At 44.4% G+C, this 16,569-nt stretch overlaps 1 protein-coding gene across 1 annotated transcript in view; it reads right to left on the bottom strand.

Annotated features, from left to right (window-relative positions):
* The window catches only part of LOC311242533 (uncharacterized protein), a 133,286-nt gene that overhangs the window by 59,312 nt on the left and 57,405 nt on the right, over positions 1-16,569 (bottom strand). Inside the window, exon 2 of the mRNA XM_084331491.1 lies at positions 7,002-7,084. Within this exon, the coding sequence (XP_084187617.1) occupies positions 7,002-7,084 (83 nt within the window). The remainder of the gene's footprint in view (positions 1-7,001; positions 7,085-16,569) is intronic.

Genomic DNA, 16,569 nt, shown 5'->3' with positions numbered 1-16,569 from the left:
TGGGCAACAGTGTTTTTTAGCTGACATTTTTGTTTGCCCAGCAGCAACGCTCAAAATGTGTTTTCGTTGTCAAAAGTCCCTTGGAACTCATGTAACCTCGCGCGAGCCATTGTCGTTTCGGTAGTCGAGCGCCGGGCGAGTGCCTGGACACCAACGTCCACGCTCACGCCACTGAGAAAAAAAAACGATTTTAACTTAACCGTTCTGTTATCGGTACTCGAGAAATTATAGATCTTTTTTTTCGAGGAATTTAAACGTCGCCAAAATAATCTTGTTTACTGTTTTCTAATCTATCTCTCCTCTCTCGTCTCTCGTCTCGCTCTCTCTCTGTCTGGACGGGGAGCGGGGGCTGTGCTTTTACACACACTCGCGACTCGAGGCGCTCACACATGCACACACGCGCGCTCTGTGTTTGCTCTGTGCACGCGCATGCTCAGTGTTGAATTCAGTGATGAGATCCGTTGCCGTCTGTCCCTGCCTAGCTTTCGACAACGAGAGAGCTCAGGAGACAACGCGTCGTCTCACCTGACTGTGTTTTTTCGCGAGTGAAAATGCAACGTTGTGTTTTCCCCCTCGTGTAACTTCAGCCTAAATATCATACTTCTGAATTGTAAACACACTGATACTGATGTAAGGATTTCACTAAAGCAGACAATTCTGAGTCAAGGGTTTATGACAGATGTATGACCTTTGAAAAAATAAAAGCAGATCGCTCTCTATCATGTACTATGTCATATCTCTCTATCATGTACTATGTATGTCGTGTCTAACCCTAACCCTATCATATCTCTCTATCATGTGCTACAGTATGTCATGTCTAACCCTAACCCTATCATATCTCTCTATCATGTGCTACAGTATGTCATGTCTAACCCTAACCCTATCATATCTCTCTATCATGTGCTACAGTATGTCATCTCAATGTGTGGTAGATTTGAGTGTGCAGTGTATCTTTGCCTTGCATTGAATGTTGGCGAGTGGTTACCCGTGGATACCTGCTGACTCAGATCTGCATTTTTACACTTTAGAAAAATGTGAATACCTAATGCAAAACTACATCTGTCCAGGAAAGGGTTAATTGCATTTGAAGACCAGTCTCGAGCGAACGCTGCAGCGATGAGATGACGACATTACGAAAACCAAAATAGTCAAAACAACAGACGTAATACACTCTGGGAAAAAGCAAAGACGGAGGAGTCTGCGTTATGATTAACAACCCAGAAACATTCCAACACCAAAAACATTCTGTTCCCCCAGACTTGGAAGGCGGCTGGGTGGCGCTGTCAGCGTTGCCTCCGGCTTGGCCGGCCGTCATACTGGCTCGATTGGCAGAGTCAGCGGGAGGGAAGCCGGTGGGTGGGTCCGGGTCGTTGTAAACAACGACTCCTACAGTTCGGTCGGGGCGCCTGCACAGCGAGGGAAGGATCTCGAGGGAGGTAGTGTGACCTTCCACACGTTACACTCTCCCAGTGAGAGTCCGCGCTGCCAGGTGAAAAGAAGTGGTGGGCTGGCTACACATGTGTCGGAGGAAGCATGTGATAGTCTCCGCCCTCCCAGACCGACGGTAGGGGGTAGAGTGCGCAACGACCAGGAAGGGGATTGGGAATTGGCATAACGACTAACATTGGGAGGGGAGAAAAACGGAAAAAGAAGGGGGGAAAAGATAATACAAAAAAAATAATATATATATTTGGAATATATCTCTCTTTTCTACGCGGTATACCGTTCTGGTTATCTAACGGTGTACGTATCACCTTGTGCCGATAGAGACCGGACACTCAGAGAACTGTATGTAGCGACCGGCAATGTAGAGAATGGTACATGGAAATGGACCGCATTTATAGAGCAGCTTTTATCCAAACAACATTACAACTTATGTTTCACATTCACTCACACATTCACACACCGACGGCAGAGGCGACCACGCCTGCATCCCCACACTGAGACAAACGGAGTAGTACCTGCAGTGGAAAAGGAAAGAAGTACCAGGTACCTAAAACGGTTCGAGTCGAGTAGGTACTATGCAGTGGAAAAGCGCCATTAGACTAGAGGCAGGCTATATGCTATAAAAATTAAAATTAAAAAATGCTTTCAAATTTTTTTTTTTTTTGCTTTTTTTTTGTGGTTATTGCCGCGGTACGAAATATTTCGCAAATTTGTGCGGTAAGGAAAAGATCAATACCGCGGCAGCTCTATCCGTATATCACTCTGCCCTCAGATTCATCACTAATGATAGATACGACAGTCATTACTGTGTCCTTTATGAGAAGGTTGGTTGGTCCTCGCTGATGGAGCCCTCTAGCTCATGGAATGAACTCCAACAGTCCTCCTTAAAGGATAACTCCACTATTTTGGGAAATTAGCTTATTTAACATCTTCCCTGGAGTTAGACAAGAAGATGCATACTTTTTTTGTCTCTGTGCGTGCATTTTAGCTTTGGGAATAGATGCTCCGTTAGCATAGCTTAGCTTCATCACTGGAAGTGAGGCAGGACAGTAGCCTTACAGTGCCTTACAGTGTATTGCAAGGTCTGACATTGACCAAACTTGATATGCATGACCTTGGTGGGCTCTAGGTCAACTCCTGAAAAGGGGGTCAATGTCAGACTTTGCAATCAAAAGTTAGGGGGCTAATAACCCTTGCCATAATTTCAGTGCGCCCCTAACTTTTGATTGCAAGGTCTGACATTGACCCCCTTTTCAGGAGTTGACCTAGAGCCCACCAAGGTCATGCATATCAAGTTTGGTCAATGTCAGACCTTGCAATACACTGTAAGGCACTGTAAGGCTACTGTCCTGCCTCACTTCCAGTGATGAAGCTAAGCTATGCTAACGGAGCATCTATTCCCAAAGCTAAAATGCACGCACAGAGACAAAAAAGGTATGCATCTTCTTGTCTAACTCCAGGGAAGATGTTAAATAAGCTAATTTCCCAAAATAGTGGAGTTATCCTTTAAAGCTTGAGATTATCCCCTCTGTTGCAGAATTTTAAACCTTGATCTCATTGTGTGTTTTCATTGATTTGTTATCCTTACTTTTGTCTCACCTTGTTGTTGTCTCTTTGTTAGGATTTTATATGCCTTTTTTCTTAGCTTATTTCTGTGTGTTCACTCAACGTGACTGTAAATGAGGGAAACCTCAGTAGCGTTTCAAGTTTAAACAAAGGTTTGAAATTAAATTAAATCCTATTGGTGAGAATATTTCCTTCTGAAGTCAATAGCCACATTTAGTTGGAGGAAGAATGATGGAGACAAAAAGAGAAAGCCAGAAAATATGAGAGGGTTATATATAGAGGAAACAGAAAGACGAAAGAAAGAAAGCAAGAAAGAGAGACAGACAGACAGAGAGATACAGAGAGAGAGAGGGGTGAGACAGAGATATATAAAGGGGTGATACAGATATATATATATATAGATAGATATAGGGGTGAGATGGAGAGAAACAGAGAGATAGAAAGACAGATGTATGGAGAGGGGTGAGACAGAGACAGAGAGAGAGACAGAGAGATAGAAAAACAGATAGAAAAACAGGGTGGAAAAAGGTTTCAAATGAAATGAAATTCTATGGGTGAGAATATTTCCTTCTGAAGTCTAGTTTAGTTGGAGAAAGGCCTCATCACACCGTTTGACAAACATCTACCACTGGCCCACATGCTCAGATTAATCTTTATGGACCAGGCTGATAACTGTATCTCCCCCATTATTCACTATGGACATTTTATTACAGAACAAATGACAGATGATGATATACAGGCAATGCCGCAGGATGTATGCACAAGCGAACACTCTCTCACGCAAGTTTAGTACGTGTACAGAATGGAGTGAAAGTGTCTCTGTTCAGAGCATATTGTACACCACTTTATACTGCACACTTGTGGTCAAGCTACAAAAAAGCAAGTTTGCGGAGACTTCAAGAAGCTTATAATGATACCATGAGATGGGTGACTGGGTGGCGCAGCGGACATTGCGCTCGTCACCAACGCAAGAGACACCGGGTTCGACTCCGGCTGTCGGCGTTGCCTCCGGCTTGGGCCGGCCGTCATACTAACTCAATTGGCAGAGTCAGCGGGTGGAAGTCGATGGGTGGTAATCTGGACGTTGTGGACAGCGACTCCTACAGGTCGGTTGGGGGACGCCTGCACAGCAGAGACAGGAAATGGCGGGGGTAGTGTGAGCCTCCCACACGTTATACCTCGCCAATGAGAGTCCGCGCTGGCAGGTGAAAAGATGTGACAGGCTGCCTCCTCGTGTATCGGAGGGGACGCGTGATGCAAGGCTTCTATCCTCCGTACAACCGGCCAGTGGGGGGCATATGCGAGTAACGTTCAAGACAGGGGAGGGGAGAATTGGCACAATGGAATTGGGATGGGAGAAAAATAGAAAAAAAAGGAGAAAAAGTGGATAAAAAATAATAATAATAATACCATGAGAATATTACATAAAATACCTAGATGGTGTAGTGCAATTGAAATGTTCGTGGCTGCACGTGTCAATACCTTCCAAGCTGTTGAAAGAAATCTCACGTATAAATGTATCTGTCGGCTAAATGACTCTGGAAATGAGATCATTCTGGTTTGAATGGACATTAGGTTCAGTGCCACACGTTACCACTCGTGTATGTGGAGACATTGGCACAGCTGTCTATTTGTGGGACATTGATGTGTATTTTATTTAAGTGACGTTATTTTTGCCTGTTGTGTGTAATTTTATATAGGTTGTGTATAATGTTTTTTTTATCTGGACCATGTATTAAAGTTTGAATTGAAAAATAATATTCACAACAGTTCCTTCTTTGCTAGACTTTATAATGACTTCATGATCAGTGACGTCAGCGCCACTGGTCTGAAGTCATTTAGCTCCGCAGGGACAACAGTGGACTCCTTCTATAACCTAGGAATCCTCGGCTGCTCCAGAGACCTTCTGAACACCTCACAGAGCTGTTCTGAACAACACTTAAGCGGAGAACAAGCGCTTCCTGTGATACAATGTGTCCCTGGACTTTTATTTGTGTTATTCTTCCTTGAACTCTTTCTGCGCCAAAAACGAGTATTCTCGTGTTTCAAATCCAACCGTTCAGCGCCAAAAACGAGTTTTCTCGGTTTTAGATCCTTTGATATTGTCCCTTTGATCCCCATTCTAAACACTCGCGGACCTCCATGTGTTTCCCTGGCACCGCTGCCTACGTTAAAATTGCAATGACGATCGAATCCCGCCAGGTGGCAGTATCGCCTACCTTTTGAACTGGGTCTCTGGTCTCTGGGTCTTTCTCTCTCTGTGAATCTGGCTGCAGGAACTCCTCCCCCTCAAAGTGAATCAGGACACAGCAATCGGTCGGAGATTTGATCACCTCAAACCTATTGCTTCCCGTATGATAGCCATGCCCAATATACAAGAATAATTGCGATTGCGATGGGATGACTGGGATTATTCATTTTGGAGTACCTTCTGACTAAGGTAAGGTCTATTTTAGGTCTATTTGACCGAACCTAAAACATGCTTTTGTATCGATCACAGTGTTGTATTTTACCGAACCTAAAACATGCTTTTGGTAATGATCGCAGCTTCGAGGTAAAACGACCCCCCCCCCCCCTTGATGATTTTGTGAAGAAACATATATATATGGTATATACCTTTGATTTGGAAATGTTTGGAGTTTCAGGCGAGCAACCCGAACGATTTGGGCATATGCATATAACACGTCATATCTCGCGATCTAGAAAAAATTACTGGATTATTTTGGAAAGGGGCGATGTTTAGCGTGGAATAGCGCATAGACTAAAGTATGTAGAAATTAACTGGTTTGTCAGTGTTGGACTATAAACAATGCCTGTCAAATGAGCCATACTATTGTCTCCATAGCTATAATACAGAACACACGATGGGTCCACAAACATTGCGAAAATGGTCAATAACCCTGGCGCCATTGAGTAGAGATGGGAAAACAGTGTGGCGGTCAATGAGTTAATGCTGCCATAGTTTAGTTTAGTTTATAGTTTATTTCGGTCATTAACTTTTTCTTTACAAGGTAAGAACATAGAAATCAATAATAAAAATGTTTTTTAGTGTGTCAAAGAAAACTATATTATAATTACTGAAAAGGTGTAGGAAGAAGCCTAAGCTTCCTACCCTTCTCACAATATATCTTTAACCCTTTAGTCATTTAAAACATTATATACAGTACCTACCCTTCTTACAATAGACCACGGCAACACCTCCGGTATTCTGAAATCATGGAGAGAGAGCGGGGGGAGAAAATGAATGAATGTGGATGAGAGTCTTGACATTAAAGTGGTTGTAGCTACGGCTGTGGGGGTGCTGAGACATGATCCAATAGAGAGTTTTATACGGCCGAGTCTCCTGAACACGGCGCAACCAACTTTCTCGGGTCGAGCTATCGTCACTTTTCCGCACCTACTCCCGAACTCTGCATGCCGATTGCTCGCTCCGTGTTCAGGAGACTCAGGCGTATACAAGTCTATTGGATCAAGTCTCCAGCAGCCCCACACACAGCCATAGGCAACCACTTAATGTCAAGGCTCTCATCCACATTAATTCATTTTCTCCCCCCGCTCTCTCCACCATGAGCTCAATGTAACGCGGAAGTGCAGTGGTCTATATATCCTCAGCCATTTAGCAAGTTCAAAACATGACAATGGTAGAGAAAAATTCAAATATGTTAAAAAAGAATATATTCAAAAGGTTCCAAACACAATACAATACACTTACAGATAGTTTATACCTGAGATTTGTATTCATGAGCATCAAACATCAGGGGGAGCAGGCTCTTTGCATATTTCTCACAGAGGAGATAAAACTGGGAACGAGGTTAATATTTCCCTAAGTTCATCTGTAAAGTCATGTCAGATCTTAAATAAAAACTATCTTTGTTGCTAATAATAGCATGTGATGCTAACCAGCTTGTTAGTCCACATCCTACAGTCCACAACCAATCATGTTTCGTCCTGGCATTACGTTGTCATTTTACAGCCAATCAGATCCTCACCTGAGCATTCTTCCGTGACATCAGGGGGCTCCTGATTGGTCATCACATCAGGAGGTCCAGAAGCCATGGCAACGCGGTCACTGCTGAGGAGAGAGAGACACACAGAAACATACATTATAACTATATGTTTTTGATATATTGTAGATCAATAATTAATAAGTGATTAGTCAGAGAAAGTAGTTTCTCCAGTATCCAGTTGATTTCTGTTACCTAGACAACCATTGTATCCAACCACTCTGAAAAACACCAGCAGCAGCTAATCATGCTAACCCTGTGAACAGCTAACCATGCTAACCATAACCCTGTGAACAGCTAATCATGCTAACCATAACCCTGTGAACAGCTAACCATGCTAATCATAACCCTGTGAACAGCTAACCATGCTAATCATAACCCTGTGAACAGCTAACCATGCTAATCATAACCCTGTGAACAGCTAACCATGCTAACCATAACCCTGTGAACAGCTAACCATGCTAACCATAACCCTGTGAACAGCTAACCATGCTAACCATAACCCTGTGAACAGCTAACCATGCTAACCATAACCCTGTGAACAGCTAACCATGCTAACCATAACCCTGTGAACAGCTAACCATGCTAACCATAACCCTGTGAACAGCTAACCATGTTAACCATAACCCTGTGAACAGCTAACCATGCTAACCATAACCCTGTGAACAGCTAACCATGTTAACCATAACCCTGTGAACAGCTAATCATGCTAACCATAACCCTGTGAACAGCTAACCATGCTAACCATAACCCTGTGAACAGCTAACCATGTTAACCATAACCCTGTGAACAGCTAACCATGTTAACCATAACCCTGTGAACAGCTAACCATGTTAACCATAACCCTGTGAACAGCTAACCATGTTAACCATAACCCTGTGAACAGCTAACCATGGTAAGTAACCATGGTACTAATGAAGCAATTTTTTTATTGAATAAGAACTGAACTGCAGCCAAGGGAGGGAGGGAGAGAGAGAGAGAGAGAGAGAGAGAGAGAGAGAGAGAGAGAGAGAGAGAGAGAGAGAGAGAGAGAGAGAGAGAGAGAGAGAGAGAGAGATAGAGAGAGAGAGAGAGAAAGAGAGAAATGCATGGGGGTTAGATAAAAGAATGATGGAGACAAGAAGAGACACAAATAAAGCCAGGAAATGTATGAGAGGGTTAAATATAGAGGAAACAGAAAGACGAGAAAGAAAGGGAGAGAGAGAGAGAGATGTAATGATGAGAGAGTTGAGAGGGGTAAATGAGGAGAGAGGGGGAAAGTGAGAGCGAAGCGACAGATAGAGAGACAGAGAGAGAGACAGAGAGAGGGAGAGGGGGTGAGAGAGCGGGTGAGAGAGAGAGAGACAGACTAACCATGGTAACCAATGTGCAAACACAGCAGCAAGATTTGTGAGCTGCTGTGACAAGAAAAGGACATCCAACGGAATACAACCACCATAAAGACAATCACACAAAAAAGTCCTTCTGTACTGTACTGATTTCTTCTGATTCCTCTGTTTGATTGTTTTGCTTTGGCAATGTAAACGTACGTTTCCCAATTGAAAATTGACTGACAGAGAGAGGGGGGGGGGGGGCAGAGATAGAGAGACAGACAGACAGAGAGAGAGAGAGAGAGAGAGAGAGAGAGAGAGAGAGAGAGAGAGAGAGAGAGAGAGAGAGAGAGAGAGAGAGAGAGAGAGAGAGAGAGAGAGGGAGAGAGAGGTGGGACAGAGAAAGAAAGGGAAAGGGAGAGAGACAGAGAGATAGAAAAACAGATATAGAGAGGGGTGAGACAGAGAGATAGAGATAGAGATATAGAAAAACAGATATAGAGAGGGGTGAGACAGAGAGATAGAGATATAAAAAACAGATATAGAGAGGGGTGAGACAGAGAGATAGAGATAGAGAGATAGAAAAACAGATATAGAGAGGGGTGAGACAGAGAGATAGAGATATAGAAAAACAGATATAGAGAGGGGTGAGACAGAGAGAGAAAGGGGGGACAGAGAGAGGGGGGGAGAGAAAGAGAGAGAGGGGAGAGAGACAGGAAGTGAGAGGTCAGATGAAGGTTGTGGGAAAGAGCAGAGCGAACAGACAGAAGAATCTGTCGAGTCAGAGCTGGGGATCAGATAAGAACACAGAGATCTGGTAAGAGTTCTGTCCCAACCAACGTTTAGGCGACACAGTAACATATATATCAACTCAAACCACTGAATCACAACTGTGCCTCGACTTATTCATATCATGACGACGCTGATATACTGTATCACCTAGGGCCGGAAGGAATACTGAAGTAGGAAGGTCCATCGTACACACCTCGCACAACACACCTGACCTCGTACACACACACGGGCACACTGTAAAACAAGGGCAGACAGTGTCACGAACCGGAAAAAGTGCCACGCCTTTGAGCCGCCACTAGGGGCAGGGTGGCTAAGCGTGATGTGAGTGAGTGAGTGAGTGAGTGAGTGAGTGAGTGAGTGAGTGAGTGAGTGAGTGAGTGAGTGAGTGAGTGAGTGAGTGAGTGAGTGAGTGAGTGAGTGAGTGAGTGAGTGAGTGACATTGCCGGTCATAGAGGTGCTTCACATCTGAAAATACAAATAGTTCCTTACAACAGTATAAAAAAAAAAAGTTAAATAAAATGGACCCTTTTGAATGAAATGGCACCATGACAAATGTATTACAATATAAAAGACATGATACAAATATGTCATATCCACATCTCGAGTTCTCCAGCCGTTAGTTCTCCAACTGTTGGCGGCAGTCCGTGCCCACGGCTGTGGAGCCTGGTGGCCACTGGCACGAAGGACTGGCCGAGGCGATTTAGTCAAGTCAAGTCAAGTCAAGAGTTTTAATTGTCACGGCATACAGGTATACAATGAAATGCGGGTGGTCTTGCCCGCAACGATGTGCAATACAGTGGTACATATAATAGAATCAAAAGAAGAAACAACATTGTGCAGTAACAGATAGCAGGTAACATGGAGTGACATCTCGGTATCTGTACATAGTTATTTACAGAGCATATGGGACATGCTAGGTAGCTTTGGTAGTGCAATACACTGTTCCTGTTATTCTAATTTAAAGTGTCCTTTCCTTTGGCCATAAGTGTGCGTGTGTGCGACATGAGTGTGTGCCCGCTCATGTTAAAGTGTTAAGTGGCTGCTCGTGTGTGAGCGTGCACAGTGTGCGTGTCGTGTGTGTGTTCATGTGTGCTTGTGTGTGGACAGTTCAATGTTCTGAGCACTCAATGTACAGTGTTCATGGCTCTGATGGCCTGGGGGAAGAAGCTGAGCCTAAGCCGCTCTGTCCTAGTAGCTGGGATTTGCAGGCGTCTGCCTGACCTCAGCAGCATGAACAGGCTGTTATTGGGGTGGTGAGGGTCTTTCATTATCCTGCAGGCTCTGGATTTGCACCTCTTGTTGTATAGAACCTGCAGGGGGGGTAGTGCAATACCCGTGGTACGCTCGGCTCGGTGTGGGGAGGCGGGGGATAAATCTATGGCTGAACGTACTCCTCATCCTGGCCTGCTCCTCATAGAGGGGGCGGTGGGAGAGGGGTTTTCAAGTATAACGTCGTCCAGCCTTTTTCTCACCCTCCTCTCTGCCACCACTTCTAGTTTGACCAGCTTGACTCCCACTATGGAGCGAGCCTTCAGTTCACCAGCTTGAGTTGATGTTGCCCCCCCCCCCCCCTAGCATACCACAGTGAAGAAGAGGACCGCTGGCTACTACAGGCTGGTAAAACAACGGCAGCAGCCTGTTACACACGTTGAAAGACCCGAGTCCCCTCAGAAAGAACAGTCTGCTCTGTCCCTTTCTGTAGAGGGCCTTGGAGTTAGTTAGGGATGGGTACCGAATCCGGTACTTTTAATTGATTGAATTTGAATACTTTATTTTGACACAAAACGTATGACAAAAAAAAACATTTTAAAAGACAAGACAATAACAGTGTCAATAACGCAGGTCAAAAATGGATAAAACACAATAAAGCCAAGGCTTGTTTCCATTGTGGTCCATACATGGAACATAAAAAGGCACAGAAACACAAATGGACATGTACACTGACAGGACACATTCTATTTTTTTTTTTATAAAAACACCTAACCTGACAACTCATACAGTTAACTAATGTTAAAAGAAAATCCGCAAACCCTTAAAAGCAACTCATGATAAAAGAAATAAAAGCCAAGTTATGATAAAAGAGATAAAAAAAACATTTTAAGACCAATTTGAGTTGCTGCTGAGCCATGTTTTTAGGGCGGATTTAAATCCGAGAGGGGAGTTCAGGAGTTTTATAAATGTTGGCAGGGCATTCCATATTACTGTAGCCGAGTAAAAAAAATGCATCTTTCCCCATGCATGTCCTGACTATCGGCGGGACCAGGTCCGTGGGGCGTGTTTGTGGACATCTCCTACTTTATTAAAATAATTTACTAGGTACTTGGGGACCGTTTCTTTTAGTACTTTAAAAACCAGTAGCATTTTAAGCTGGGTATCGACCGAAGGGTATCGACCGAATCACGTCGGTACTACCGAGTACCGATTAAAAAATTAATAAATATAAAAAAAACATATTCCATTTTTATTATTATTATTATTATTATAATAATCCGATGTCCGATGACGTCAACGTTTCGCTTACCGCAAAGCGAAACCTATGAAGTGTGCCGCACGTTCACGCGCACAATACACGCTACGGATGTGACTTGATTCAACAACAAAGCAGTCGGGCCGAAAACGGTCGCAAGTGTGATTACACTTCACAAAGCTAGATGCAGACAACGCTCACTGCAATATTATATATTATATATATATATTAACAAATTGTTCTAAATAAATAATAATGATAATAAATAATATGAAGTTTGGACTTTTTTTTTTTTTAATTATAACTGAGTAGATAAAAAATATTTTAGACTAAAGTACAGAAAAAAAGGTACCGTTGGGTGTCTTTTCACAGGTACCGGTATCGGTTCAAATGTGAACGGTACCCAACCCTACTTGGGAGTTGTCTGACCAATCCAGTTTTACTTTTCAAGTGTACTCCCTCCCAGGAACAGGTCCTCACCACCTCCACCTCCTCTCCTCAGATAGTGACGGGAGATGGGAGGTCTCTTCTCGCTTCGTCGATAAGTCCACCACCGGCGGCTCCTTGGCCTGGCAGGTGTGTTGAGTTGGAGGTGCTTGCCGTCACACCGCCGTTATGAAGCTCACAACCAGGGCTGTGCACTTGTTCTCGTCGTCGTAATAATAATGCATAATAATAATGCAGGACCTGTTGCAGAGGTCTTTATTCGGCATGCAACGACACTCAATGTTTTAGCGGTACACACAGCGGTTCGTTTTTTTAGCACACACACCGGAACACACACGCATGCATTGTCTCTTTAGAATCGCCGATGCGATTCGTCTCTGCGATTAACCCATCCCGTCGTCCTTCCCCCCCAAGGGCAGCCGGGAGCAGATAGGGCGTCAACGTGAGCCGCGCCAGGGGACCAATCCAAGTGCTCCTGTCCGTCTTCGTCAAGGACGCCACAGCGTTAGCGATCTGTTGTTGTGCATGTTTTTCCATTGGGTTTATCTTATCGGGGGGAAACCCTTGCGAGCACGGGGAGAACATGCAAACTCCACACAGAAAGGCCTGGGAGATACCCCACCTGGGTACCTGGCATCATGGAAACCTGGTCCCCAAGCGGGAATCGAACCCTGGACCATCTTGCTGTGAGGCGACAGTGTTAACCACTACACCACCGTGCCCTAAATGTAATGTGATGTGACCGACGGTGGAGGAGTCATCTGAGAACTTCTGTAGGCGGCACGACGTGTTTGAGTTGTAGCAGACGTCGAAGGTGTAGTAGAGGGTAAAATAGGAAACATAACAGCACAGAGAATATGTCTTTAAACCCCTCCCTTCTCCTCCATTCGACCCATCCTATGGGACTCCCCCTCCTGACTATAAAGGGAATCCTTCTCACGAGATTCGGGGATTCTATTTCCGAGTTCTGTAGCTGATAACCTAGCATATCTCTAACTATTCTGTGTGTACATTGATCAATCTGGCTAATAAATCGTATTAACCGGATCCATTTGACTGAGTAAGTTATTCGTGATATTGATTATCCACTACAGTTCCTCTTGGGGGGGCGCCGGTGTTGCTCACCGGCACATGTGACCATGCTGCCCTGCAGTCTGACGTACTGTGGTCTGCTGGTGAGGTAGTGATCCAGGTCAACAGGTCACCAGGCCACCAGGCCATGGTCCAGTCGCATTACCGTGAGCTTCTCTGCCAACTGCCGCAGAAGCTGGATGGTATTTAAAGGCTCCGGAGAAAACATGATTCTCACTCCGCTGCGGAACTGTGTGACTGTCCTTTCAGCTGCGGAACTGTGTGACTGTCCTTTCAGCTGCTGAACTGTGTGACTGTCCTTTCAGCTGCAGAACTGTGTGACTGTCCTTTCAGCTGCGGAACTGTCCTGTCTTTCAGCTGCTGAACTGTCCTGTCTTTCAGCTGCTGAACTGTCCTGTCTTTCAGCTGCTGAACTGCCCTGTCCTTTCAGCTGCTGAACTGTCCTGTCTTTCAGCTGCTGAACTGTCCTGTCTTTCAGCTGCTGAACTGCCCTGTCCTTTCAGCTGCTGAACTGTCCTGTCTTTCAGCTGCTGAACTGTCCTGTCTTTCAGCTGCTGAACTGTCCTGTCTTTCAGCTGCTGAACTGTCCTGTCTTTCAGCTGCTGAACTGTCCTGTCTTTCAGCTGCTGAACTGCCCTGTCTTTCAGCTGCTGAACTGTCCTGTCTTTCAGCTGCTGAACTGTCCTGTCTTTCAGCTGCTGAACTGTCCTGTCGTTCAGCTGCTGAACTGTCCTGTCTTTCAGCTGCTGAACTGTCCTGTCTTTCAGCTGCTGAACTGTCCTGTCTTTCAGCTGCTGAACTGCCCTGTCCTTTCAGCTGCTGAACTGTCCTGTCTTTCAGCTGCTGAACTGTCCTGTCTTTCAGCTGCTGAACTGCCCTGTCTTTCAGCTGCTGAACTGTCCTGTCTTTCAGCTGCTGAACTGTCCTGTCTTTCAGCTGCTGAACTGTCCTGTATTTCAGCTGCTGAACTGTCCTGTCTTTCAGCTGCTGAACTGTCCTGTCGTTCAGCTGCTGAACTGTCCTGTCGTTCAGCTGCTCAACTGTCCTGTCTTTCAGCTGCTGAACTGTCCTGTCTTTCAGCTGCTGAACTGTCCTGTCTTTCAGCTGCTGAACTGTCCTGTCTTTCAGCTGCTGAACTCCTGTCGTTCAGCTGCTAAACTGTCCTGTCTTTCAGCTGCTGAACTGTCCTGTCTTTCAGCTGCTCAACTGTGCGATTGTCCCAACATGCCGTCACGTGTGTGTGTGTGTGTGTGTGTGTGTGTGTGTGTGTGTGTGTGTGTGTGTGTGTGTGTGTGTGTGGTCACCTCTATTGCATAATAAAAGATTAACTAGGTGTACTCACCCAGCAGGGGGTTTGCTTTACTGGGCTCATGAACAAATTCCATTAACACACACACACACACACACACACACACACACACACACACACACACACACACACACACACACACACACACACACACACACACACACACACACACACACACACACACACACACACACACACACACACACACACACACACACACACACACACACACACACACACACACACACACACACACACACACACACACACACACACACACACACACACACACACACACAAAGAGTTCTGTTTTGAGTCAAGTCTTGTGCAGCTGATAAGGATAGAACTAGTCCATTCACACTGGACACTGGGTAGCAGCTTCTACCAACCGCCACATAATCAGAACCCAATATAAGATATAATTCCCTCCGCGACCCACATCCCTGATGTCTGCTGGACAAGGGGACGATCATGTTCCGAGAAGACAGACAGAGACATTTTTAAAACCCCAAGGAAAGACAATACAATATCCATGAAACATAAATAAAACACACACAAGGAATCCCAAAACAGAGAACAATAAAGAAAGCATTACCCGCCGCCTCTGAACTCTGCAGGTCTTGTATAACAGTGCTGGCTCCATGACAGATCCTAGTGTGACCTACAGGGCTCTCCTCTCCTCACAAACACAGAGCCAATCCCTTGTGGTCCAGCCCCTCTCTTACTCAACAGGCTGGAATAATCTGATTAAAACGGTTCAGCTAAACAGGAAGTTGACCGTCGTCTCACCAGACGCGGGCGGGCAGGACAGCGGCCCTGAGCCCCTGCAGAATGACACGTTTACTCAGCCATAACTAGGGCTGTACCGAATGTCATTTTTTTTACATTCAAAGCTTCTATTGAAGTTTTCGAATGGAGCTTTGAATGTCTGCCGTCATATTTTATGACATAATCATACATTTTTTTTTTTTTTTTTTTTTTCAACATAATTTCTTTAACAATGAAAATAGACAACACTTTTTTTTTCTCGAGCTATGATATACAAACTTTTCAAGCAATTTCATATATTGTGTAAAGCCAACGTTGCCTGACGAGATGCAAATAAAACAGTTTCCTTTTTTCCCCATCTTTAAGCAAATACATTTAATTTTTTTAATACTCAAAATCTTCTATTTGAATAAAGTGATTAATCTGATTAAATGTGTCTTTAAAAAAAATTAAATCAACTTTCTTTAATGAATATAACTCGTCAGTTCCGTCGACATATATAATCCAATCAGGCTCACGGTTCGGTACGAAAGTGATGGTGACGTCTTGATGGAGCGCCGAGCGGATGCAGACCTACAGGCTACATCATTTATGATAAATGTTTTATTTACATTTTTATGACGAGTCATTATACCATAATAGTATAATAGTATAATATTAGTGTAGCCTAATCTGTATCTGCAACTGTGAAGAAAACCCCCATTGGTTTAAACAGAATGAATAGACACACCTATGTTGTCTCTGGACGGACCAGGTGGTCAAGAAGGGGACGAGCGTCACAAATCAACCTCTGCACGCTCTGTCTCGGCGGCTTTCGCTGTTGCCTTCTGGCCGCCGTTATGACGTCCCACCGAGTAGGACCAACCGCTACGCCAAATCTTTTGTACCCATCCGCCATCAGACTTTTAAACACAGACGGTAGTCATTTTAAGTAGCCTTTTACACTTAGTTGTCCGTTTTTACTTTGACTGGATTGTGTATCGCATGGAATGTTGTTGTTGCCGTGCTGTCATTGAGATGTTTTTGGTTTTTGCCGTTTGTTGTTTTTGTTACTCGCGTGAAGCTACACATATGAATTGCCCCCACGTAGGGTTGGGCATCGTTTGGATTTGAACGATTCCGGTTCCGATTCCGATTCTCCATATCGATTCCTGTTCTGAACGATTCTCGATTCCGATTCTTTGAGGTGCAGGTCACAGCTTATTTCGCAGGAGAATAATTTTTTTTTGAAAATTTTACATTTTTTTCATACTATTCACATTTTCAGTTGACTTGATACAGTTTAATGTGGTTGCTGTACTGTAACTAGGGTATTAATTAACAAAGTAAATTTTATTTTTTTTTAGAATCGAAATGCAGGTATGTTAC

Source organism: Notolepis coatsorum (genome assembly GCF_963971535.1).
Source record: "Notolepis coatsorum genome assembly, chromosome: 16".
In the NCBI taxonomy this organism is placed as follows: Eukaryota; Metazoa; Chordata; class Actinopteri; order Aulopiformes; family Paralepididae; genus Notolepis; species Notolepis coatsorum.
This window is presented reverse-complemented; position numbering and strand designations above follow the sequence as displayed.